Consider the following 26357-nt stretch of genomic DNA (forward strand, 5'->3'; position numbering starts at 1 on the left):
TTATCATCAAGTTGTGTGGAAGAGAGTTGAGTAGCCACCAACTGTTGGAGTAGTGTAGTATGAGCTTCTTGATTGTTTAGTATCTTGGCCATTGACTTCTATACATCAGATAGTCTTGAGTTCATGGCCTCAACTTTCCTATTGAGATCAGCCTCTTTCCTTCATTTTTGAGCAATTTCAGTCATGGTGGTTGCAGGAAGTCTAGCATCCATCCCTTCTGTAACATCTTGCTTGACTTGAGAAATTTCCTGCTTGATTGCATCCACACTCTGACTGTGTTGGAGGGCTTGAATTTTGTGCAGCTGGAGTGCTTCAAGATGTGCTGTGAGTAGCTTCTTTGTGCTAGCATTGGTAGATGCCTGAATGGCTGCTTGAGTGTCATGAATTAGCTTGAACAAAGTTGATTGGAGATGTGAGTAGGAATATTCTTTTATAAGCATCCAGGAAGGAACAGCTGCATCTCCCCCTATGTTCATGCTATCTTCCTCCTCATCCCCATCAGCATCCCCAAAAGAAGCTTCATCCAGTTCAAAATCACTTCTAATGTTGGAAGGCATAGCAGTGATTGCATCCTTTGCTCTTTGTAAAGATTGTGTAGTGTGCACCAAGTTCAGCAATCTTTCAGCCTCTTCATTGCCCTGTACAGCTAGAGTTTGGTAAGCTGTTACAGGGTGAGTAAATGTCTCAGCATCCATGGAAATGGAATCTATAACAGCTTGATATTCTTGCTGAAATAGCCTTTCCCTTTCTGCATCATTAATATTCATTGACTTACTTGCAATGGTTTCCATCCTTATCACTCCTATACCTGCATTTCTCTCTTGATCTCTCTGTTGTTGCATCAAGGTCTCGGCTCCCCACCCTCACACCCTCACCTTCACCATCTAAGGTGGGACTCCTCACACTCACTTTTGCCAATCTTGAAGAAATGGATTGCATTTGTTCACTCTTTTCCTCTCCTTTTTCCTGGGAGCAACCCAGACTCTCATTCATTTCACTCTCTTCCATCAATCCTAGGAGCGATTGTACTACCACTATGTCTCTTGCACTTGTAATAATTGATGAAATTTGAAGCTGTGCAGAGATACACGACAAATAAGGGATATCCGTCGGGTTAGCAGTTTGACTATCCGACGGATAACTGTTGTTAAGCTTATCCGTCGGGATACAATCACTACTCGACGGATGAACAATATCCATCGAGTGAGTAGAAATGAATGAGTTTGGAGTGGAAACTATTGTGGACTCTGTGCAGATTGATGAGAATTTTGGCACAGATGTCTCAACAGTTTCAGAAAGAAATGATAAGTGAGCCAACAAATCATCTAGAAGATGATGCTCACTTGATTGGATTTTTGGCTTCTCCAAGAGAGTTAAAGATGGAGAATTTGGAAGTGATGTGTTTATCATATCAACATCCAAAGAGTGTGTGGGAGAGTTTGGTGTTTCAGGGGCTTCTATTGTTAGAGATTTTGGCTATGACTCCACATTTATTGGAGCCACATCAACCTGACTTTGAGAAGGTGCAGTGACTGTGTCTTTAGCACCAGTTTGCACTGTGTGTGAACCATGTGCATCCCCAAGGGTCTTTGATTTCTTCTTTCTAGTGTAAGTTTGGGGTGAGCTTGTGTCCCTTACCCTTTTGGCCTGTGCTCTTGGCTGAGAGCTTTGTTCAATGGTCACATCCTTTTGGGAGGATGCAACTAGTAATGAGCTTATATCCTTATTAAGCACTGTAGTTTGTTGGGAAACTGCAGTGTGGCTAGGCTGGGAAACACTCACCTCTCCAACCTTATCCTTAGGGTTTCTTTGATGTTCGCCCTGTCCCTCACCTTTCTTACCTACCTTCACACTCCCCTCTTTTGGTTTGGTGGATTTTACAACTGGCATCTTTTGAGAGACACCAGAGTGGCTTTCTTTGTCTTTGTTTTTGAAATATTGGGTTTGGCAGCTTGGGTAGGCAACTGTTGGGTCAATAACATAGTTACCATAGCTACACTAGAATGCAAAGAAGTTTGTGAGGCTGGAAGAGTAGAGACAGTTGAACTTACCTCACTTACCTGAGGTACCTCCATAACAGGAAAATAGAAGAATGGCACCTCTTTATGATGGTTTTCCCTGTTCAAATCTGCAATAATTCTCTTTTCTTGAACCCAACAATCTAATTTGTTGTTTGGGTTCTCAAGTACAATGTCCTCAGAGAGGTGGTTGGCAAGCATCATAAAAAATCTAGCATAATAAACATAAATATGACAAAATCACTAAAGTTGAAGAATTTATCAGTCACTAGCATATAAAGCATGTTAAGCATAGAGATATTAACTGAATCAAAGTTGCTGATTTAACCAGAAAATACCTTAGTAACTACATCACATAAATAACTCCATTCCTTCCTAAGACTCAACCTCCTAATTTCACTTAATTTAGAAGTAGAGAGTGTATAGCCCATGGAGTTAAGCATATTAACAATGTCAGTGTCTGTGTGTGGTGAAGTTATAGTATTGTCAGGAATTTTGAAACATGCTTTAACAATATCACTATTAACACAAAATTCCTTACCTTTAATAGTGAAAGTGATAGTTTTATCAGTTGAGTTGTAAGTTGCAGTCGTCCACATCTCTTCAACAACTTCACAATAGATGGTGGGTGATTCCAGCATGGCATAGTTGAGTTTGCAGTTCTTCACAAAATCCATCATTTTGTGGTAGTCGCCAGACTGTTGAATCCCTTGTTCACAAGAGCAGTGAAGTTGTTCTTCTCATAGATAAATCCAGTTTGAGACATGATCTTGACGACTGTTGCCATTGTTAGAGAGTAAAAACTTGTAGAGAGAGAGAGAGAGAGTAAGTGCTTTTGAGAAAGAGAGAAGTTAGAGCAGATGATTTGAGAATGATAAAAGAAAAGCAATGAAAATGAATTATGCCTTTATACTATCTCAAAAATAACTGTCAAAAATAATAAAGTAAAATAAAGTGACAAATAAGAATTGCCCAAAATAGCCGTTTTAAAAATAAACTGTAAAAATTCCATCAATTATCCGTCGTGTTACGCTTACAAACTGTAAGTATACTCGATGGATAATGTTCAGAGAATCAACGGCTAAAAATAAGACAATTCGACGAATGAAAATAAATCAGTTATCCGTCGAGACATAAAATATTCCATAAAAATAATTGATTTTATTAACAAAATATATACCGACGGATGATCAAACTCGATGGATAATGATCATCCATCGAGATGTAAGTTTTAACTTAGCCAAACTTTCATCCAAGACTGAAAAATCAATTAAATTTCTGGCTGCATTACAACTTGCAAATTATCTGAAAAGATTCAAGTGTAATTAAGCATACCTAACTCACTTACCAACCTTGAAAAGGTGGATTCATCTAGTGGCTTGGTAAATATATCTGCAAGCTGTTTTTCACTTGGAACAAAATGTAGTTCCACAGTACCATTCATTACATGTTCCCTTATGAAGTGGTACTTGATGTCTATGTGCTTTGTTCTTGAATGTTGTACTGGATTTTCTGTGATGGCAATAGCACTTGTGTTATCACAGAAAATAGGAATTCTTTCCACTTGTAGACCATAGTCTAGCAATTGGTTTCTCATCCACAAAATCTGTGCACAGCAACTGCCAGCAGCAATATACTCAGCTTCAGCTATAGAAGTAGAAACTGAATTTTGTTTTTTACTGAACCAGGACACAAGCTTGTTTCCTAGAAATTGACAGGTTCCTGTTGTACTTTTTCTATCAATTCTACAACCTACATAATCTGCATCTGAATAACCAGTTAGATCAAAACCAGAATCTCTAGGGTACCAAATGCCAAGTTTTGGTGTACCCTTGAGATATCTGAAAATTATATTAATAGCTACTAGGTGAGGTTCTCTATGATCAGCCTGAAATCTAGCACAAAGACATGTAGCAAACATTATATCTGGCCTACTAGTTGTTAAGTACAGAAATGAGCCAACCATGCCCCTATAACTTGAAATATCCACAGACTTTTCAAGAGTGTTTAATTCAAGCTTAGTTGCAGTGGCCATGGGAGTTTTTGCAGATGTGCAATCCATTAGAACAAACTTCTTTAAAAGATCATAAATGTATTTAGTTTGACTAATGAATATTCCATCACTAACTTGCTTAACTTGCAAACCAAGAAAGTAATTTAGTTCTCCCATCATGCTCATTTCATACTTATTTTGCATCAATTTGGCAAACTTTTTGCAAAGTTTCTCATCTGTAGAGACAAAAATAATGTCATATACATAAATTTGAACAAGTATACTAGAGCCATTAACATTTTTAAAGAATAAAGTTTTGTCTACAGTACCTCTAGTGAAGTGATTCTCTAAAAGAAACTTTGACAAAGTGTCATACCAGGCTCTAGGTGCTTGCTTCAATCCATAAAGTGCTTTCAGAAGATAGTAAACATATTCTGGAAAATTTGGATCTTCAAAACCAGGAGGCTGACTGACATAGACTTCCTCCTCTAAATCTCCATTCAGAAAGCCACTTTTGACATCCATTTGATAGACCTTTAAATTGGCATGGGCTGCATAGGCTAAGAAAATTCTGATGGCTTCAAGTCTTGCAACAGGAGCAAAGGTTTCATCAAAATCTATTCCTTCTTATTGACAGTAGCCCTTAGCAACCAATCTAGCTTTGTTCCTGACTACTATGCCATTTTCATCCATCTTGTTTCTGAATACCCATTTGGTGTCTATTGGATTCTTTCCTTTAGGCTTGGGTACCAGCTTCCATACCTTATTCCTTTCAAATTGGTTTAGCTCCTCCTGCATAGCTAAAATCCAATTAGGATCCAACAAAGCTTCTTCTACCTTATTTGGTTCTTCCTTAGATAGGAAACTGTTATATAGACATTCTTCCTGAGTTGCCCTCCTTGTTTGAACTCTAGAAGATATATCACCAATGATGAGCTCAAAGGGGTGATCCTTTGTCCATATCCTTTGTTGAGGTAGATTAGCTCTAGATGAAGAGGCCTCATTGTTGTCTTGATGTGTGATTAAGTTTTGATTATTAGAAACTCCCCCTGAGTTTATGGATCTCTGATTTGAAAAAGGGGAACTTTCTCTAAGTGATCTATTCTGACTTTCAGCTTCTTTTGATGACCCGACGAATGGTGAATTTTGAGTACCGACGGATGAAGCTGGTTGTCTCCCGATGGATAAAGCATATTGTCTCCCGACGGATGAAGCATTTTACAACTCGACAGATGTTGAATTTTGTGCTTCATTGGTAGTGGGTTTTTCTGCATTATCCTTTGATACTGTTTCTGGATCACTTTCATCATCACTGGCATCACTAACCATCTCCACATTGTCAAATTTGAGGATTTCATGGTAATCTCCATCTTGTAGTCCTTCAATCTTTTTATCATCAAACACAACATGTATTGATTCCACAACAATGTTGGTTCTTAGATTGTAGATTCTGTATGCTTTACCAACAGCATACCCAAAAAGATTCTTTCATCTACTTTAGCATCAAACTTCCCATTCTGATCAGTTTGATTTCTCAAGATATAACATTTGCAGCCAAAGACATGAAGAAAATTTAGAGTTGGCTTCTTGTTCTTGAACAATTGATAAGGAGTCATGCATTTTGCTTGATTAATCAGAGAAATATTCTGAGTGTAGCATGCAGTATTTACAGCTTTAGCCCAGAAATATGTTGGTAACTTAGATTCTTCAAGCATTGTCCTTGCAGCTTCAATAAGTGATTTGTTCTTTCTTTCTACTACTCCATTTTGTTGTGAAGTTCTTGCTGCTGAAAACTCATGCAAAATCCCATTTTCTTCACAGAATGCTCTCATGACAGAATTCTTGAACTCAGTTCCATTGTCACTCCTGATTCTTTTAACTTTGAAATCAGGATGATTGTTGACTTGCCTTATTTAATTGATGATAATTTCATTATCCTCATATTTAGACTTAAGAAAATATGTCCAAGAGAACTTTGATAAATCATCTACAATTACTAGGCAAAATCTTTTCCTTGAGATGGACAACATATTGACTGGTCCAAACAAATCCATGTGTAGCAGTTGCAAAGGTTCTTCAATTATTGAATCAAGCTTCTTTCTGAATGATGCTTTCATTTACTTTCCCTTTTGGCAAGCATCATGCATTCCATCCTTAGAAAAGTCCACTTGAGGAATGCCTCTAACCAGTTCTTTCTTTACAAGTTCATTCATGGTCTTGAAGTTTAGATGGGATAGTTTTTTGTGTCATAGCCAACTTTCATCTTGACTTGCTTTACTGAGAAGACAAGTAACATATTTTGCATTTGATGAGTTGAAGTCAGCTAAGTACACATTTTCTTTTCTCACTCCAGTGAGAACCACTTTGTTGCTCCTCTTGTTTGTCACAATACAGGCTTCTGAGTTGAAGGTTACTAAATTGCCCTTATCACACAGCTGGCTGATACTCAACAAATTATGCTTGAGACCATCCACTAAGGCAACCTCCTCAATGATGACATTATCTTTTGAAATCAAGCCATATCCCAGAGTATAACCCTTGTTGTCATCTCCAAAAGTAATATTTGGGCCAGCTCTCTCCTTGAACTCTGTGAGCAGGGTAGAATCACCAGTCATATGTCTTGAACAACCACTATCCAAGTACCACAGATTCTTTCTATTTCCCTGCACACATTAAAATCAAATTAAGTTGATTTTGGTACCCAAGTTTCCTTGGGTCCTTGTTAGCTTTCTTCTTCTGTTTTTTAGGTTTGATCTCATTTGACTTGGGGATATCAGATTCATCCTTAGTCATTTGAGTTGGACCTTTGAAACCATTCATTACAACAGAATTATCTTGCACACTTTGATTAACATGAAATGGCATGCTACAAGTAAACATGTTATTCTAGTAGGGCATGCTAAATGGCATTTGAGGCATACTAAATGTAGCATAATAAGGATTAGGTGCAAATGACATATTAGCAAATTGTGCATTCATATTATGTATAGACATAGCATTCATAGGCATAGAAGGCATGGCATTCATGTTAGGAAAAGGAGGTGGCATAGATATGGAAGTAGGCATGGCAGTTTTTCAATTAACAGATAGATGATTTACACTACCACACTTAACACAGATTTTTCTTGGAGCATACTTATCAGGTGTGTAGTTGTTATGTTTGTTAATCCCCACTTTACCATTCCTATTTTTTTTTCTTTTTAGCCTCTATTTTAACCTCAATCTTTTCTAGTATGTCATTCATTTGTTTGATAGACAGATGACCAACATTCAATTTCTTCTCCTTCCTCACTTGACTAGATTCTCCTGAAATGAAGTTTTTGGAAACTGATCCATACTTTTCATTTAACTTGGTAAGTTTGGCTTTACTCACAGGTTTGCTCACAGCCGACGGATGAGGATTTATATCACTCGATGGATAATCCTTTTGGTTATCCGATGGATGACTCTTATCATCCGTCGAGTCCACATCTGTTAGCAATCCTTCAACCAAATTGGATTCCAGCTTCTCCTTATTCTTCTTCCAGGCTGCATCACAAAAGGACTCAATACCTTGAACTTTGGTGATTTGAGCATGAACATCTCTAGATGTTTTCCATGTCTTAATCACCTCTTGTTCTCGTTCAAGCTGCTTCTTCAAGATCTCTTCTTTCTTCAAGGACTCAGTTAATTCATCCTTAGCAATTTTACACTCAATTCTCAATTTTTCATATTCAATAAACTGAGATTCTAGCACATTATTCCTCTCACTTAAAAACAATTTGTTTTCTTTGATTTTAGCATTTTCCTTAGTAAGAGATTTAAGTGTAACACACAAATGATATAATTTTGTAGACATGTCATTTATTGAATCATTACACTCAGCTTTAGATAAATGTGCAAGGTTAGTGGTGATTACCTGATTACTTGAAGAACTTGTCTCTGTTTCATCACACTTGGCCATTAGGGCTAGATTGACATAGCTGACATCCTCATCATCATCCAGACCATCTGCTGCCCAGTTATTTTCTTGTGTAATGAAAGCCCTATCCTTTTGTTTGAGCAACTCAAAATATTTCTGTTTATAATCCACAGGCTCAAACTTCTTCTTGCTGGAATCTGACTTTCTACACTCACTGGAAAAGTGCCCTGCCAAGCCATATCATGTTTCTATTTGGCTTAGCTGCTCCAAAGTTTTTCTTAAACTTGAGTTTGGCAAATCTTCTAGAAAGAAATTCTAGATGTTCATCAATGTCATCCATATAATCTTGGCTCAAAGAATCTTCATTTTCTGCTACCAGCCCCTTGCCTTTGTTTTCACAGACCTTTGAAGTAGACTCAACAGCTTCTATCTTCATCTCCTTCTCTTTCTCTAACTCAACAACTAATGCAATTGACCCTCCTTTCTTCCTCCCTTTCTCCATTCTTTCATCTTGCTCTATTTCAAGCTCATAAGTCTTTAGAATGCCATACAGTCTCTCTAGTGTAAATTCCTTGTATTCTTGTGAATTTCTCAAGGAGACTGTCATTGGTTTCCATTCTTTTGGTAGGGATCTCAGAAACTTGAGGTTAGAATCTTTGGTTTGGTAGACTCTTCCATGCAGCTTTAGAGCATTTAGTAGCTTTTAAAATCTACTAAATATGTCAGTGAGAGTTTCACCTTCTTCAAAGTGGAAATGCTCATATTGTTGAATTAATAGTTGCATCTTGTTTTCTCTAACTTGTTCAGTGCCATCACAGATAATCTGAATTGTATCCCAAAATTCCTTGGCAGTTTTGCAATTGATGATGTTGTCAAACATGTCACCATCAACTCCATTAAACATAATATTCATGGCCTTCTTGTCCTTCATGACTTGTTCAATATCAGGATCTAACCATTCATGCCTTGGCTTGGGAACTGATGGCTCATTTCCAGTTGCAGATCTCATTGGTACATGAGGGCCTCTCTCTATGCAATCTACATAGGCCTCATCTTGAGAAAGTAAATGAAGATGCATCTTTACCTTCGAGTGATGGTAATTATCTTTGTCCAGAAAAGGAATCTTGACTCCAACATCCTTCTTGTTCATCTTGCTGTCTGTTGTGATCTTTAAACTTTTTGTTCTTCAAGAGCTTGCTCTGATACCAGTTGGTCCCTAACAATGCAACAAGAATTACAGAATGGGGGGTTGAATGGAATTCTTGAAACTTTTTCTGAATTACAAAATGTTTTATCTTAATAATATATATAGGTGTTTGATTTGCTAAGTGCGAAATAAGAGTTAGTTAAATCAAAACACAAAGTAATAAAAACACAAGTCTTTAAAACTTTCTGGTGGATTTGAATGTATCCACCAGATATATATATATATATATATATATATATATATATATATCAAGAGAACCCTGTGAAGCTTGAATAGCTCACAGCTGCTTACAATAATAAGAACAACTAAACTTATAGAGAAATACTAAGGATACAGCTTACAATTGTTTCTCTAAGAAAAATGTAATTCTTAGTCTTGTTGTTCTATTTGCTACTCTTGGTTTATATATCACCAAGATTACACAGTAATAAGACAAGATAATAAAACAAAACCTATCAAGTCTAATACCATGCTGCTTCACTACTCTATTCCAGCATCTTTGAATATCTTCACAATATCATGGAAATGGCAATGCTTCTTTGTTCTCAAAAACCTAGTTGAATAGGCTTCCACATTCCTTTTGCATACACTTGACGCACGTGACTGTGTTGTCACTGTCAACAGATGTTTGAATTGATTATTCGTTGGGTACATGTTCATCCGTCGGGTTGCCTCGTTGATCATCCGTCGAGTAGCATTGGTGTTTATCCGCCGGGTAGCTATTTGGCACTTGACTTCATTTCATTTATGCAGAATTACAAGACATCATCTATGTACAATTAATCAACCTATTCTGCATATCTAATTAAAGTCAACATGACTTATATGCTACTACAGAATCTAAACAAATGTGTTTGCAGAAATGTGCTACTTGACTTATTATTACATAAGCTACTCACTCGATGGATGTCAAATCATTATCCGTCGAGACTGTATTGAGTCATCCGTCGGGACTATATTTGCCTATCCATCGAGTGCTACAAAATACACTAAGTTGAATCTACTAAGGTGTTTTGTTAATAAAATCATCAATTTCACAACATATACACAACATATGCCATGCTATCGTATTGCTAAATAATTGCTCAATCAGGTTTGTAAGAAATGGGCAACTCACTAGATCACCAAGAAGAAAAAATTCAAACCCAAGACCCAGAAGTGAATCCAGAAACTACCATGATGAGAAGACTTGCTCAGCTTTTACAACAACCTGTAGCCCCTAAAGTTGGAAACTTCAAACACTTTCAATCTGTTCATCCCCCAAAATTCTTAGGTTTGCCAGATCCGATAAAAGCACAGTCGTGGTTAAGAGAAATGGAGAAAGCGTTTGAGTTAGCAGAAGTTAAGGATGACAAGAAAGCTCAGTATGCGAGTTATTACCTTAAAGATGAAGCAAGTTTCTGTTGGGAATCTTCGAAGGCGTTGCTGGAAGGAAAGGACTTATCATGGGAGAAGTTTATCGAAATGTTTCTGGATAAATATTTGCCAAGTTATATGCAAGACCAGTTGGAGATGAAGTCTTTGGACCTTAGACAAGAAGATATGTCGGTAGCGGAGTATGAAGTGAAATTTTCGGAGTTGTCTAGATTCGTGCCTGAGTATGTAAATCGAAGGCAAAGAAGGCCAAAAGGTTCCAACAGGGACTTAAGCCATGGATTAGAAGTCAAGTGGCATTGTTGGAGATCAAGAATTATGCCGCCTTGGTACAGAAGGCAATGATAGTAGAAGGAGAGCGTGAAGCTGTGAAAAGAGAAAATGAAGGAAGGAAAATGAAGTTTGAAAACTCGGAGCAAGAGCAAGGAAGTTCAAAGTTTAGAGGAAAATTTGGTAAGAATGGTGGAGGTCAGAACCAAAAGTTTCAGAAGTTTAAACCCGGTAACGGAGCCTAGAAGAACCGTTTCTAGAAAGCAGGACAACCGGGAAAGGATAACAGACCTCAGATTCAAGAATGCAAGGTTTGTGGGAAGAGATGCCCGAGAAGATGTAATAAGTTGGGCGTGACCTGTTTTAAGTGTAACCAGAAAGGGCATTACTCATCAGAGTTTCCAAATGGAGCAAAGAAGCCTGATTTAGCTTGTTTCAAATATGGAAAGGTGGGCCATATGGCCAGAAACTGCAAGGAGCCTGTTTAAAAGGCCAATGTTCTTAGAATTGCTGGACCGTCGTCTCTCCCAGCACCGTCAGCTCAACCCAGAGCTAGGACCTTTAATATGACAATGAAAGATGTTGTGCAAGATGTGGATGTGGTGGCAGGTATGCTCGTTATTAACTCAGTAGAAGTAAATGTATTGATGGATTCTGGAGCTACTAGATCTTTTATTTCTGAAAGTGTTATTGATAAACTAAATTGTGTTGCATACCCTCTGGAATCTAATTTGATTATAGAGGTAGCAAATCAAGAGAAAGTCATTGTTAATAAAGTTTGTCCTGATTGTGATGTGGTTATAGAATGTCGGCGCTTTTCTGCTGACTTAATTTCTTTTAAGTTAGGAGAATTCGAGGTTATATTAGGAATGGATCGGTTGTCAAACCATGAGGCGCAAATAGAGTGTAAAAGTAAGAAGGGGAAGTTAAGAACCAAGGATGGTGATGAGGTGATAATCAAAGGGAAAATACAAGAGAAGAAATTTCTAACGGCTATCGAGACGAGGAGATTATTACGTCAAGGATGCGAAGTTTATTTGGCTCATGTTAAGGACGTGGAAAAAGAATATGTGAGAATTGAAGATATTCCAGTAGTAAGAGATTTTTCTGATGTGTTTCCAGATGAATTGCCTGGACTACCTCCAGATAGAGAAATCGAGTTTACGATTGATTTGGCTCCTGGAACGGAACCAGTATCAAAAGCTCCCTATCGTATGGAGCCAGTCGAGATGAAGGAATTGGCAGTGCAGTTGCAAGAATTATTGGATAAAGGAGTAATTCGCCCGAGTGTATCCCCGTGGGGTGCACCGGTATTGTTTGTAAAGAAAAATGATGGAAGTATGAGGTTGTGCATTGATTATCGCGAATTAAATAAGTTGACGATTAAGAATAAGTACCCTCTACCGCGAATCGATGACTTGTTTGATCAGTTAAAAGGAGTTTTGTGTTTCTCCAAGATTGATTTAAGATCTGGGTATCATCAACTAAAGATTAAAGTGGAAGATATACCCAAGACAGCATTTCGAACGAGATATGGACACTACAAATTTTTGGTAATGGCGTTTGGTTTGACGAACGCGCCAGCCGCATTTATGGATCTTATGAACAGAGTGTTTAAGCAATATCTGGACAAGTTTGTTATAGTTTTTATTGATGATATATGATTTATTCCAAGATGGAAGAAGATCACAAGGAGCATTTGAGGATTTCCTTGGAAATTCTAAGAAAAGAAAGGTTGTATGCCAAGTTTTCGAAGTGTGAATTTTGGCTAAAGGAAGTGCAATTTCTTGGTCATGTATTTAATAAAGAGGGAATCAAAGTAGACCCAGCCAAGATAGAAGCTGTGATGAATCGAGAAAGACCCAAGACTCCTATGGAAGTCAGAAGTTTTTTGGGATTAGCCGGATACTATAGAAGGTTTGTACAAAATTTCTCTAAGATTGATGTTCCATTAACTAAGTTGACAAGGAAGAACGAGAAGTTTTTGTGGACAGAAATGTGCGAAGAAAGCTTTTAAGAGTTAAAGAAGAGGTTGTTAACCGCCCTAGTGTTGGTGTTACCTGATAAAAAAGGAGAATTTGTGATATTCAGCGATGCTTTGTATAAAGGACTTGGATGTGTGCTAATGCAACACGGAAAGGTAATAGCATATGTGTCAAGGCAACTCAAGCCGCATGAACAAAAGTATCCCACACATGATTTGGACTTGGCAGCAATTGTGTTTGCCCTTAAGATTTGGAGACATTATTTATACGGGGAAAAGTGCGAGATCTATACAGATCATAAGAGTTTAAAGTATATTTTCACTCCGAAGGAGTTGAATATGAGACAAAGAAGATGGTTACAATTGATCAAAGATTACGATTGTGCGATAAACTATCATCCTGGAAAGGCAAATGTGGTAGCAGACGCTCTAAGTCGTAAGGAAAGATTGAATATGTTAACATTATCGGAAGAATTGATCAAGGATTTTGAAAGGATGGAAATAGAGGTGCAGACTCCAGAAATTGGAGGTGAAGCAATATATGCGATATCATATCAACCTGAAATTTTAGATAAGATCTGATGTTGTCAAGAGCAAGTGATGAATCGCGAAAGGGATAAGTTATCAGGAGAAGAAATCAAAGCTCAAAAGGATGAAAGAGGAATATATCGTGTTAACTCACGTATTTGGATACCAAATGTTGTGGAGCTAAAGCACGAGATTTTACATGAAGCGTATAACTCGAGATTCTCAATCCACCCTGGAAGTACGAAAATGTACAAGGATTTAAAAGAGAGTTATTGGTGGCCGAACATGAAGAAGGAAATTGCGGAATAGATAAGTAAATGTTATACGTGTCAAAGAGTAAAAGCGGAACATCAGAGACCGAGTGGATTGCTTCAACCACTGGACATACCAGAATGGAAATGGGAACATATCGCAATGGATTTTATGGTAGGATTACCTAAAACCAAGTCTACTCACGATGCGATTTGGGTAGTAATCGATCGATTGATGAAATCGGCACATTTTTTGCCGATAAATGAATGGTTTTCATTAGAAAAATTGGTCAAATTGTACTTGGACGAGATTGTGATGCGTCACGGAGTTCCTGTATCTATCGGGTCCGATAGAGATCCAAGGTTTAACTCAAGATTTTGGCGACAATTTCATGACCATTTGGAAACTAAGCTGAAAATGAGTACGGCATATCATCCGCAGACAGACGGACAAAGTGAAAGGACAATACAAACGATCGAGGATATGTTGCGAAATTGTACAATAGATTTCAAAGGAAATTAGGACGATCATTTGTCATTGATTGAGTTCTCCTACAACAACAGTTATCACACAAGCATTGGCATGCCGCCTTATGAAGCATTGTATGGCAGAAAATATAGATCCCCTATATATTGGGATGAAGTGGGTGAGTGCAGATTAATTGGCCCAGAGCTAGTTCAACAAATGAAAGAAAAGGTGGAAATGATTCGAAAAAGATTAATTGCGGCTCAAGATCGACAAATGAAGTATGCAAATCGAGAACGAAAAGATATATAATTCGAACCTAGAGACAAAGTCTTGTTAAAGATATCTCCTTGGAAAGGTCTAACCAGATTAAGAAAGAAAGGGAAGTTGAGTCCTAGGTATATTGGACCATTCGAAGTACTACGATGAGTTGGAAAGGTGGCATATGAATTAGCGCTACCTTCGCAAATGCAACATCTTCACAATGTATTTCATGTATCTCTTCTAAAGAAGTATAATGCTGATGCGAACCATGTGATTGAATTGGAACCAGTGGAAATTCAACCAGATTTGTCTTATGTGGAACAACCAGTTCGAATCTTAGACCGAAAGGAGAGGACACTTAGAAATAAAGTTGTAACTCTAGTTAGAGTGTTGTGCTAAAATCCAGAAGTGGAAGAATCAACTTGGGAATTAGAAAGTGAACTGCAAGAAAAGTATCCCCATCCATTTGCTTAGACTAGATTCTGGGGACAGAATCCTTTTAAGGAGGGTAGATTGTAACGACTAGGAAATTCGTGACCTAATTAAGTGAATAAAGTATGATTTCTGTGATGTGATTATAAACTATGTGATTAAGTGATGATTAATTGTCTTTATTGTATATTAGTATCTGGGAGCGTAGATAGATGCGGTTCAATTTAAAGAGTCACCTTAAGAGTTAAGCTGTGTTGTCAGGCCGTCAGGTAGAACGGAACCCGTCCTAAAAAGGGATTAAAGTGTTTAAAATGTGGAATATGTGTTATTATGTGAAATGAAATGTTTAAGTAAAGTATTGTGTTCTAGTGACGTGTCGGTTGATAAAGGTAATTGAGAAGCGTAATTGAAACGCTGAGCGTCGGGCCGTCAGGCAGAACGTGACCTGGTACGCGTAAAGATGAATAATGATAAAAAGAGAAAATTTTATGATCAGACATGAGTTGTGATGTGTGAGTATATGTGCTTGCTTGTCTGTATACATGATTACGTGATCTGTTAATTTTTAAATGGATTTAAGGGAATTATTTGATTTAAATAAGGTTTATTTAACCATTGCACATTTTTATAAGATTATCTGAGTAAGGTAAAGGCATGAAATTTGTTTTGTTATCTTTGAAATAGTCCTAGGGACTTTCTAAAAATGATAGACGGATTTATTTCATGATCGTTGTATTTTAAAATGATTTTATGTATTAAAATGCTATTATTAGCATAAACTTGTAAAAATTATATAAAATCAACCGTACGCTCAAAAGTTTATTATGAGTAATGGTTGGAAAGCTAATTTCGAGAACTACGTCTTAAAATTGTCAATCGCAATATTTTTCAACTTTCTGAGAGAGATATATTTAATATTTACATTCAATTTTATTGGAGTAAAAAGAGAAAGGGAATCAAACTAAAAAGGGGGATTGGTAATTTGCTAAACTACCCCTGTCCTCTATTACAAATATTAGCTCATTTTCTCCCCCTTCTTTCTTTTTCTTTCCCGTGGCACTCATCTCTCTCTCTCTCTCTCTCTCTCTCTCTCTCTCTCTCTTTCTCGATCACTCTCATCTCTCTCTCAGCTCTCTCCATATCTCTCTTCTCTCTCTTACATGCAACAACAAAAACTCATCCAAATTCAAAGATTTTATCATCCATAGTCTTCATTTTCGATATTCTACTCAAACATCACTTGCATGTAAGTGTTTATGTAAGTTTCATAGTTCAATCTCCATGATTGTGTTCAAGGAAATGTGATTTCTTGATATATGATCATAAGAGAGTCTAAAGTAAATTTTTGTGGGTGTGTATATGTGAATATCTATGGAGTTATTTGTTTGATTGTGGTATGTAGTTCGACGTAGGGGATAAAAGAAAAGGGAAATTAAGTTATTTGATTTTAAAGAACTATAAATGATAGTTGTGGTCGTAAAGATTTAGTTGTGAATGAATCGTGTACTCGTATGAGTTATAATAGTTTGATTTGAGGATTAGTCAAGATAAAAGCGAATATAAGTTGATTATTGAGTATATAAAGATATAAAGGCTAAGAGAAAAGAATGTATGTGCTACGTGCATGTATGTATAAGCTATACTCGTATAGTTCGAATCGAGTTATCGTATTGAGTGAACGTTCCGGGAACGTGAGTTGAGAAACTAATTAAGGTTTGGTTTTGGATTGTAGATTCGGAGCGTGAGGGCATTCAGGCTAGGAAAGGGAAAGGTATACTAGGTGGCAGTAGTTCAACCTTCAAGAAAGCGAATTCAGGCAAGTAACTCTACTTACTTGTGTAAATGGTTAAAAGAGGATATTGTTCATGCCATGTAGAGTATTGAACTGTTAAAGTAATGTACCCTTGTTATCGATTCTTGAGATACCCTGTCATTGATCTTGTGAACTTGTTATTGATAAGCTTATTGATCCAACACTTGTTAACTCTTTTTTCCTATTTACTTGTTATACCATGAACTGCTTTAAACCCTATAAGTACCTTTACGAACCCCTTGTAATGCTTCATTCCTTGTTTACCTTATCCTCTATTGATCCTTGAAATAGTTTTGATTTCCTTAACTTGAGAACCATGTTATCATTGATCAAGATCCCTAGAAATGAACTTTCCTTATCCCTGATTCATTTTCTTAACTTTAAATTCTTGAAATTGAACTTAAGAATGAGTTTCGACTTGAAAGAGTCCGAATGATTTCATATTCTTGGTAATGATAAAATGAATTTAGTAAACCTACCTTTTTCCAACTCAAGATTTTCCAAACGAATTCCTGATGGATTGGGATGTAAGAGGCTAGTGGTACTAGTCCAGTCATAGTAAGAGGCTAGCGGGGCTAGTCCAGTTTAAGGCTGAAATTATGCCATTGGTACCTTAAAGACCGGATGGAGGTCGGTACGGGATGATCACCTGTATTATTATTATGAAATGAAAGATAAAGTAGTCAAATCAAGGGTTCCATAATTATTTAAAAAGGAATTGAAATTTCCTACTCGGTAATTGATTCTTTGAAAATGAAAAAGGTTTATATTGCTTTGAAAAAGAGTTGATTATGATATTATGAAGCATATAGCTTGTGAACCCTGATTTTGATTCTGTTGATCATATAATTGATTCCCTATAATGAAAAGATTGTCGCTTTCCATTTGAAAGATCATTTGTGATCCTGTTAATGAATTGTGATGAATGTCGGCTTTCACCCTGTCTTGAGCCTTGTTCCTTGAAAGCCCAATTTTTTCTTCATAACCCCTTTCATAGCCTAAAAGATAGAAATCTGCCACCTAGAATTGATAAAGTAGAATTCCCTGAGATCAGTAAAGTATCTTGTGGATTTTATATCGTAGAACTACTTTTTTTATTACTTGCTGAGTTTTATACTCATATGTTTTGTTTTAATCTAACCATGACAGTTAAGCAAGAAGATGGCCAGGCTTAGGCGCACTGCTCGTAAGAGTGTACCTGGTGGTCCCTATCGTGTTGAGGGCTTCCGGTTGCCAGAGCAGATAGTACAGTTTTTGAGTAAGCAAGCGCTTAGCCAAAGAGTTGTAAAGATATAATGGGTTATCTATTTGTTCCAAGCCGGGATCGACTATGTATATTTGGTTTTATTTTGGGTTGTAAGTTATATTCTATGATTGGTAGTTATAATCTTGTCTCATAATTTATCATGTTTGATCCTGTTAGTAGCTAATCGGGGTTTATGCTTATTTAATTCATAGAATAATGGTGTGTGGGTCCTCATTTCCTAACCCCGAGGTTGAGGGCTTCACAGTTGGGCATATTAAAGGAGGCTTTCAAGCTAGAGGTCCCCGAACTGACCTATACATGAGGCATGCACAGGAGCTAATGGGTAAGTTCAAGGAAGTTAATTTGGAGCAGATTTCCCGCGCGGAAAATGCGGATACAGATGCCTTGGCTAACCTAGGATCTCAAAGGGAGGCTACATTGTTGGGGGTAATACCCCTGAAAATCCAAAAGCAACCTAGTATCTTCCAGGCTGAGGCCATGGAGGTAGATGTCCAGAAAGAAGAATCATTGGTCACTCCCATTTTGGATTATATCACAAAAGGAACACTCCCTGCGGACAAAGATGAGGCTAGAAGGATTAAGTACAAAGCAGCGAGGTATGTTATCTATAATGAGAATCTGTACAAAAGGGGTTTCAACAGGCCTCTTTTGAGGTGTGTAACTGGTAACGAATGTGACTATATTATGCGAGAAGTAGATGAGGGTATTTGTGGAAACCATGCTGAGGGAACTTCTCTTGCTAACAAGATATTGAGGCAAGGTTATTACTGGCCAATCCTGTAGAAAGACGCCCATGAATTCACCCGCGCGTGTGACCGATGCCAAAGGTATGACGCCCTCCAAACCCGGGGTCTAGATTTGGGGGTCAGTAGCCAATAAACCAAAATAAAATAGTCACAGCGGAATAATATAATAAATATGACCCATTTTACCTGCACTGGATCGATCACATGTTATAGTATGGAACATGCACTAATACAATCCAAGTGTTATTACAAACCATAAGTCTCACTAGTTTTACAACTTATTCAAATTTTATTACAAACCTTTATACTATTCAAGCGTCCAAAACTATCGACCTGGAAAACACACTAAACTATTTACAAGCACTTGACCTCTGATCAAACCTGGATCACAAGCCTGCTCTGGCTTAGCTGAAAGATTAGATTGATAAACAAGTATGAGCGAAAGAGATGCTCAGCAAGCATTATAAAATGTGCTTGAAATGGTAAATCACATTCTAATAATAATTGAACAATAGGATAAAATCAGTAATATTTGATCAATAATAAAAGCTTCATAAGCTATCAACAATAAACGATAATTTTCAGATTGGAATCTAACTCCGACGGACGTACTATCACATGCTGATCAGCCCGTGTGATAGCACAAGGTCATGATTCATAGAAACATGTCCCCAAAACACGAGTACTCAATTAAAAAGGTAATATACCTGTCTGTGGCAAAAATGGTGTCATAGTATTTCATATAACACATAGAAATAGCCCTCTGCTGAACCGTCCGTCCCGGTCACTTACGCATTCATCCAATCCATAAAATATTTTGATCAAAGGAGCCGAATCAAAGGACATCCTTAACCATATAACTCCCCGTTTCTCATGGTCCAGAGTTATCTCAACAATCGATGGCGAAATAACTAGAACAATTAGTTATTCGCTAATCTCAATTCAATGTTCTACTGTATAGAGTAATTTATAGCAACATATAAAACGTTTAACTATTCTGAACTTAGAATAGTATGGAAATCGAAAGAATAAAGTTCAGAGTAAATATCAGTTGAATGATAAATGAAGATATAGGTACTTGCATAATATGATTCGAATCAAACGTCAGTTGAACAATAAGTGAAGTTAGGGGTACTTGCCTGGTATGCTCGATAACCTCTTACTATAACTCTGCTTATAGTTGCTGGCTACTATCTCTGTCTAACACTTGACTGCACTCCTTGCTACTTGATTCTATAAACAAAAGGACTATTTTAATTGACAAAACTAAACTCAATCGACGTAACTATACATCTTGACATCTACCCGATCGTTTTTAAGTAAGCATGGCATTTTACACTGTAAATAAATAGCATATATATCACGTAACACGTAATCATGGCATTTGTATAACACGTAATCATATATTTCATATAACACATAAGTTAGATCATTAAAAGACACGTCTCAGTGCGTTCAGAATAGAAATCAGTTAAATATTAGCATTTATCGATCAAATACTGACTCAAACTGATACACAAATCAAATGACATTGCAATACAATAGAAATTAGGTCTCAAAAGTATTTTTATTGGAAGCGCAATATTTTTCTGAGTCTGTACGCGTTCGTTTCGTATTAAACGGACGAACGGTTTAATTATTATGAATAAAATAATAAATAAATAGATTTAAATCAATTAATAATAATATTAATTGATTTTTAAATACCAAAATATAATTTTTAAAACCTTAAAAATAATTTTTAGGAATTATTTGAATTAATTATAAATAATTTATATTTATCTAACTATTTATAAATAAAATTAATTGATTAATTGATTTTTAATCAATTAATTAAATTCATAAATAATTAACTAAAATAAATTATAAATAATTAAATCAAATTATATTTTTGAAAATAATTAAAGGAAATAATTTTAGAAATTTAAAATAATTCAGAAAACAATTTTTGGTATTTAAAATAATTATTAAATGATTTTTGAAAACAAATTAAATGATTTTTAAAATAAGAAAATGAATTTTGAAATAAAAGTAAAAGAAATTAATCAGAAACAGATTATTGGTTTTCCATTTGGGGAAAATCATATCGAAAACGGGTCAACAGACCGGGTCATAGCCGGGTCAGCAAGAACCCTAACGGGTTCATAAGAACACGGCCGGAATCCTCACCGGTTTCTGGGGATTACCAGATTCCGGTTGACGGAAAATAATCCGGCAACTTTAATTTCCCAGAAACGGACTCGATTCACAGCAATTACAGTCCAAAGCAGTCCTGAATTCAATTACAATCAACACAGCAAAGCAATAACGATTCAAACAATCATATGTCACCACCACAACCCAGAAACCGATCAAGAACAACCCGGAATTTCCGGCAAAAATAACTCCAGCCCCGGCGAAAACATCAACCTCTGCCGGCTTCAACCAAAAGCAACAAACTCATCCGGAATCGCAACGAACATCGTGGTTTTTACATTAAAACGAAGCCAACAACAATTACAATCTACTACTAGCAATCTTAATAGCAACTAATCAATAACAAGGACGAAAGAACAAATTTACATAAAATAAAACAGTGATGAATTCGATTTCAGCATTAACAGCCACAAACTTATAAAATTTATAAGTATCAACACAACAAGAACAACTTCTACAAGCTAATTATAACAATAAATCATCAAAAAGGTGGCCGGAAACCGATGGCGGTGCCGCCGTCGAACTCCGACGAACCCAACAGCGAAGACTAGTAGCAACATAGCAGAGAATAGCTCGAATCAAACAATTCAATCGATTATAATCTCAAGATAATCAAGTGATTAATCAAAATCATCAATCCTTTTAACCCGATGAATTACTGAATCGAAATAAATTGGAGAGATCATTTTGAGTATAACCTGATAAACAGGAGAACAACACAGCTTTGATTTCTCTCTTTTGGCTTCAAACAAAATCAAAACACTAGTAGACGAAGGAAGATGATGGTGGTGGTGAAGAAAAAGAACAGGACTGGGTCTGTGAGTCGGTGTTTGAGGTTTATCAAATAAAAAGAAACTGTGTTTTACTGCTTGGTTTCTGATTTTTATATAATGATACAGATAAACATTGAGGCTTTTTATACGCTGAATTTTATCCCGATAAATCATGAATCGATACGGTTTTTATTACATAATTTAAAATTACAAGTCCAAAATAATACTTTACGGGGAAATGTTTTTAAAATATATTTTATATATACTTACACTCTTGATATCAAAACTTTCCCGAAAATCAGGTACACTTAAAAAAAAATAAAAAATACGGGTTATTCATAAAGTCCTCGAATTTATAAAAATAAATGTACAGATTTTGTGGGCTTTTTCGTCCCGGTCGGGTCCAGGTCCATAAATTTTTTTTTATAAATCCAAAATATTTTCTAAATTTAAAATAAAACCCCGAAAATACTTAAAGTACATTCAAACGTGCATAAAATCAAATGAAACAGGTATCTTAATAAAGATGCCGATAAATACGCATCCTGATTGCAGATAAGGTCATATAATTGCAATTTAAACATTTTTTTTAATCAATCGAAAATTTTTCTGGCCCGCACATAAACACACATAACAACTGTAACATCTAATATCATGGCAATGATCATTTTAAATTTATAAAACATATAATATTTATTTATTTAACAGATAATATTCACATAATTTTCCCGGTTATTACATCCTTCCCCCCTTAACAGAATTATGTCCTTAGAATCAACCTAAGAAAATAAATGAGGATACTTGGATCGCATTTCGCTTTCCAACTCCCAAGTCGACTCTTCAACCTTGGGATTCCTCCACAAGACTCGCACTAAAGATACAGATTTATACCTAAGCACTCTTTCTCAAAAATCTGCACTGGTTGCTCTACAAAAGACAAATCTGGCTGAATCACGATTGGCTCGTATTCTATCACATGATTCGAATCAGGCAAATAACGCTTCAACATTGACACGTGGAACACATTGTGAATATGCTGCAGGTGAGGTGGTAACGCTAATTCGTAAGCAACCTTTCCCACACGCTTCAAAATCTCAAAAGGGCCAACATAACGCGGATTCAGCTTTCCTTTCTTTCGAAATCTTGATAAACCCTTCCAAGGGGAAACCTTTAGTAACACTGCTTCACCAACTTCAAATTCCGTATCCTTTCTAGCAGGATTAGCATACTTGCGTTTACGATCTTGAGCTGCTGTTAATCTTTTCCAAATGAGTTCTATTTTCTCTTTCGTCTGCTGGATCAATTCTGGACCCAAAATCTTTCTCTCTCCAACTTCTTCCCAACAAATTGGAGATCTACATCTTCTCCCGTATAAAGCTTCGTAAGGCGGCATCCCAATACTGGCACGATAACTGTTATTGTAGGAGAATTCAACTAAGGGAAAATGCTCGTCCCAACTCCCTTCAAAATCTAATACACATACCCTTAGCATATCTTCAATAGTCTGAATCATCCTTTCACTTTGACCGTCTATCTGTGGATGATACGCGGTACTCATGTTCAGCTTCGTTCCGAGACAATCTTGAAAACTTCTCCAAAATCTTGAATTAAATCGAGGATCTCTATCTGAAACTATGGATACTGGAATTCCATGTCGGGTCACAATTTCTTTAAGATATAACCGTACCAATTTATCCATTGAGAATCTTTCATTGATAGGAAGAAAATGTGCTGACTTTGTCAATCTGTCGATAATAACCCAAATAGCATCATGATTTGCCCTGGTCCTCGGTAATCCAACTACAAAATCCATTGCTATATGTTCCCACTTCCATTCTGGAATGTCTAATGGTTGTATCAGTCCACTGGGCCTCTGATGTTCCACTTTGACTCGCTGGCAAGTGTAACACTTACTTACCCATTCTGCAATTTCCTTCTTCATGCTTGGCCACCAAAAAATTTCTCTTAAGTCTCTGTACATCTTCGTACTCCCGGGATGAATTGAATATCTGGAGTTGTGAGCGTCTCGAAGAATTTCAGCTTTCAGCTCGGCTACGTTGGGTATCCATATTCTGGAGGAAAATCTTAATATTCCTTTATCATCCTTTTGACTCCCTATTTCTTCTCCTGTCAAACTGTCTCGTTCATGGTTCATGACTTCTTCCTGACATCTTCTTATTTTCTCTAATAGTTCTGGTTGAAAAGACATTGCACATAACACCTCTGTAGACATACTTGGGATACTGACCTCTATTTCCAGCATCTCAAATTCCTTGATCAATTCCTCGGATGAAGTCATCATATTCAACCTTTCTTTTCTGCTCAGCGCGTCAGCCACCACATTTGCTTTGCCTGGATGATAGTTGATAGTACAGTCATAGCCCTTGATTAGTTCTAGCCATCTTCGTTGTCTCATGTTTAATTCCTTCTGGGTAAAGATATACTTCAAACTCTTGTGGTTCATGTAGATCTCACACTTTTCCCCATAAAGATAATGCCTCCAAATCTTCAATGCAAACACTATAGCTGCCAATTCCAGATCATGAGTTGGATACTTTTCTTCATGTGGTTTCAACTGTCTTGAAGCGTAGGCTATCACCTTGTCATGCTGCATCAAAACACATCCCAATCCTTTGTACGATGCGTCACTGTAAATCACAAAATTTCCTTGTTCATCTGGCAAGACTAGTACTGGAGAAGATATTAATCTATTCTTTAATTCCTGGAAACTTTCTTCGCACTTCTCATCCCATTCAAATTTCTGGTTCTTCCTGGTGAGCTTTGTCAATGGCGTAGCTATCTTTGCAAAATCTTGCACAAATCTTCTGTAGTAACCTGCCAATCCCATGAAACTTCTTACTTCCGTTGGTGTCTTTGGCCTCTCCCAGTTAATTATGGCTTCAATCTTTGTTGGATCCACTTCCACTCCTTTATTGCTAATCACGTGCCCAAGAAATCGTACTTCTTTTAACCAAAATTCACACTTGGAAAACTTTACGTATAACTTCTCCTGTCGCAGTATCTCCAGAACTATCCTCAAGTGCTTTGCATGCTCCTCTTCTATTTTGGAATAGATCAAGATGTTGTCTATAAACACGATCACAAATTTATCTAAATACTTCTCAAATACTCGATTCATCAAATCCATGAAAGCTGCTGGTGTGTTGGTTAATCCAAATGCCATCACTAGAAACTTATAATGCCCATATATGGTTCTGAATGCGGTCTTTGGAATATCTTCAGGCTTGATCTTCAGTTGATGATATCCGGATCTTAAATCTATCTTAGAAAACCATACAGCGCCTCTTAGTTGGTCAAACAAATCATCAATCCTCGGCAACGGGTACTTGTTCTTAATAGTCAGCTTATTTAGTTCTCGATAGTCGATACACAATCGCATACTCCCATCCTTCTTCTTGACAAACAGTACGGGTGCGCCCCATGGGGATACACTGGGTCTTATAACTCCTTTCTCTAAAAGATCTTGCAGCTGAGTTGCCAATTCTTTCATCTCCACTGGTGTCATCCGGTACGGAGCTTTAGAAACTGGTTCTGTTTCGGGTGCTAGATCAATTGCAAACTCAATTTCTCTATCGGGAGGTAATCCTGGTAGATCGTCTAGAAAGACATCTGGGAATTCATTGACAACTGGAATCGCTTCTAGTGCTGGAACTTCTTTGCTGGTGTCTACCACATGGGCCAAATATGCTTCACAATTCCGACGCAATAACTTCTTTACTTGAGCGATCGTTAAGAACTTCTTCTCTTGCTTATTTCCTCGAAATATTATCCTCTTCTTACTATCCAAAGTCTGAAGTCTTACTTTCCTATTCTTACAATCAATCTGAGCATTATTTTCTGACAACCAATCCATTCCTAAGATAACATCAAATTCTCCCAACTTAAAAGGTATCAAGTTGGCATAGAAATGATATCCTCCTATCTCAATATCACACTTCGGGCACACTCGGTCGACGAAAACTTGATTTTTATTAGCTAACTCTATCATTAATGCTTGTTCTAACAACTTAACTTCGCAATGCAGTTTATCAGCAAAATCTTGAGAAATAAATGACCTTGTAGCTCCAGAATCAAATAAAACTTTAGCATCTACGGAGTTGACTGGAAGCGTACCTGCAACCACGTCTGAACTCTGAACAACATCTTTTATAGTCATATTAAATGTCCTGGCCTTTGGCTGGTCCTTTGCTGGTGGTCCTTCAAATCTTGGCACATTCTGAGATGGAGCACCTGTAAGCCTTGGGGTGTTGTTCGCCGTACCTTGTGTTGGCCAATTCCTGGCGATATGTCCTGGCTTTCCACACTTATAACATCCAGTTCCCACATTCTGACCTTGAGTCTGATTCTGACACACATTAGCAAAGTGTCCCTTCCTGCCGCACTTAAAACATGTCACATTAGCATTACAATTCCCAAAGTGCTTCCTACCACAAAACTAACAATCTGGTACTGGTGGACGATTGGGCCTCTGTTGGTTTGAATTCTGAAAACGGTTGCCTTGTCCTCCATTTCCTGATTGTGGTCTTCTGAATCCCACATTCCTATTACCCTGAAATTCTGGCCTTTTGTTGAAACGACCCTGAAAATTACCTTGCTGCTGACCTCCTTCTGAGGTTTCTATCTTCCTTTTCTTCCCATCCTTTCCTTTCTGAAACATGTCACTCCTACTTTCGATCACCATTGCTTTCTGAACCACTGCCACATATGAAGTTAATTCAAACATGACCACTCTATTCTGAATCCAAAACTTCAATCCCTGTTCGAATCTTCTTGCTTTCTTTTCATCTATGTCAACCTGATCTGGCACAAACCTTGCTAACTCAGTAAACTTAGCTTCATACTCCGTGACAGTA

General features: G+C 37.0%; 1 protein-coding gene across 1 annotated transcript; it reads left to right on the plus strand.

Annotated features, from left to right (window-relative positions):
* Positions 1-18065: 18065 nt before the first annotated feature.
* Positions 18066-18551, plus strand: LOC141685126 (uncharacterized). The gene has a single exon (XM_074490248.1). It carries the CDS (start codon positions 18066-18068, stop codon positions 18549-18551), a length of 486 nt encoding a protein of 161 aa, XP_074346349.1.
* Positions 18552-26357: the final 7806 nt, after the last annotated feature.

Source organism: Apium graveolens, chromosome 9, assembly GCF_009905375.1.
Source record: "Apium graveolens cultivar Ventura chromosome 9, ASM990537v1, whole genome shotgun sequence".
Classification (NCBI taxonomy): Eukaryota; Viridiplantae; Streptophyta; class Magnoliopsida; order Apiales; family Apiaceae; genus Apium; species Apium graveolens.

Coding starts and splice junctions, on each gene's coding strand:
- LOC141685126 (XM_074490248.1), top strand. CDS start 18,066: ATGAGGCATGCACAGGAGCTAATGGGTAAGTTCAAGGAAGTTAATTTG.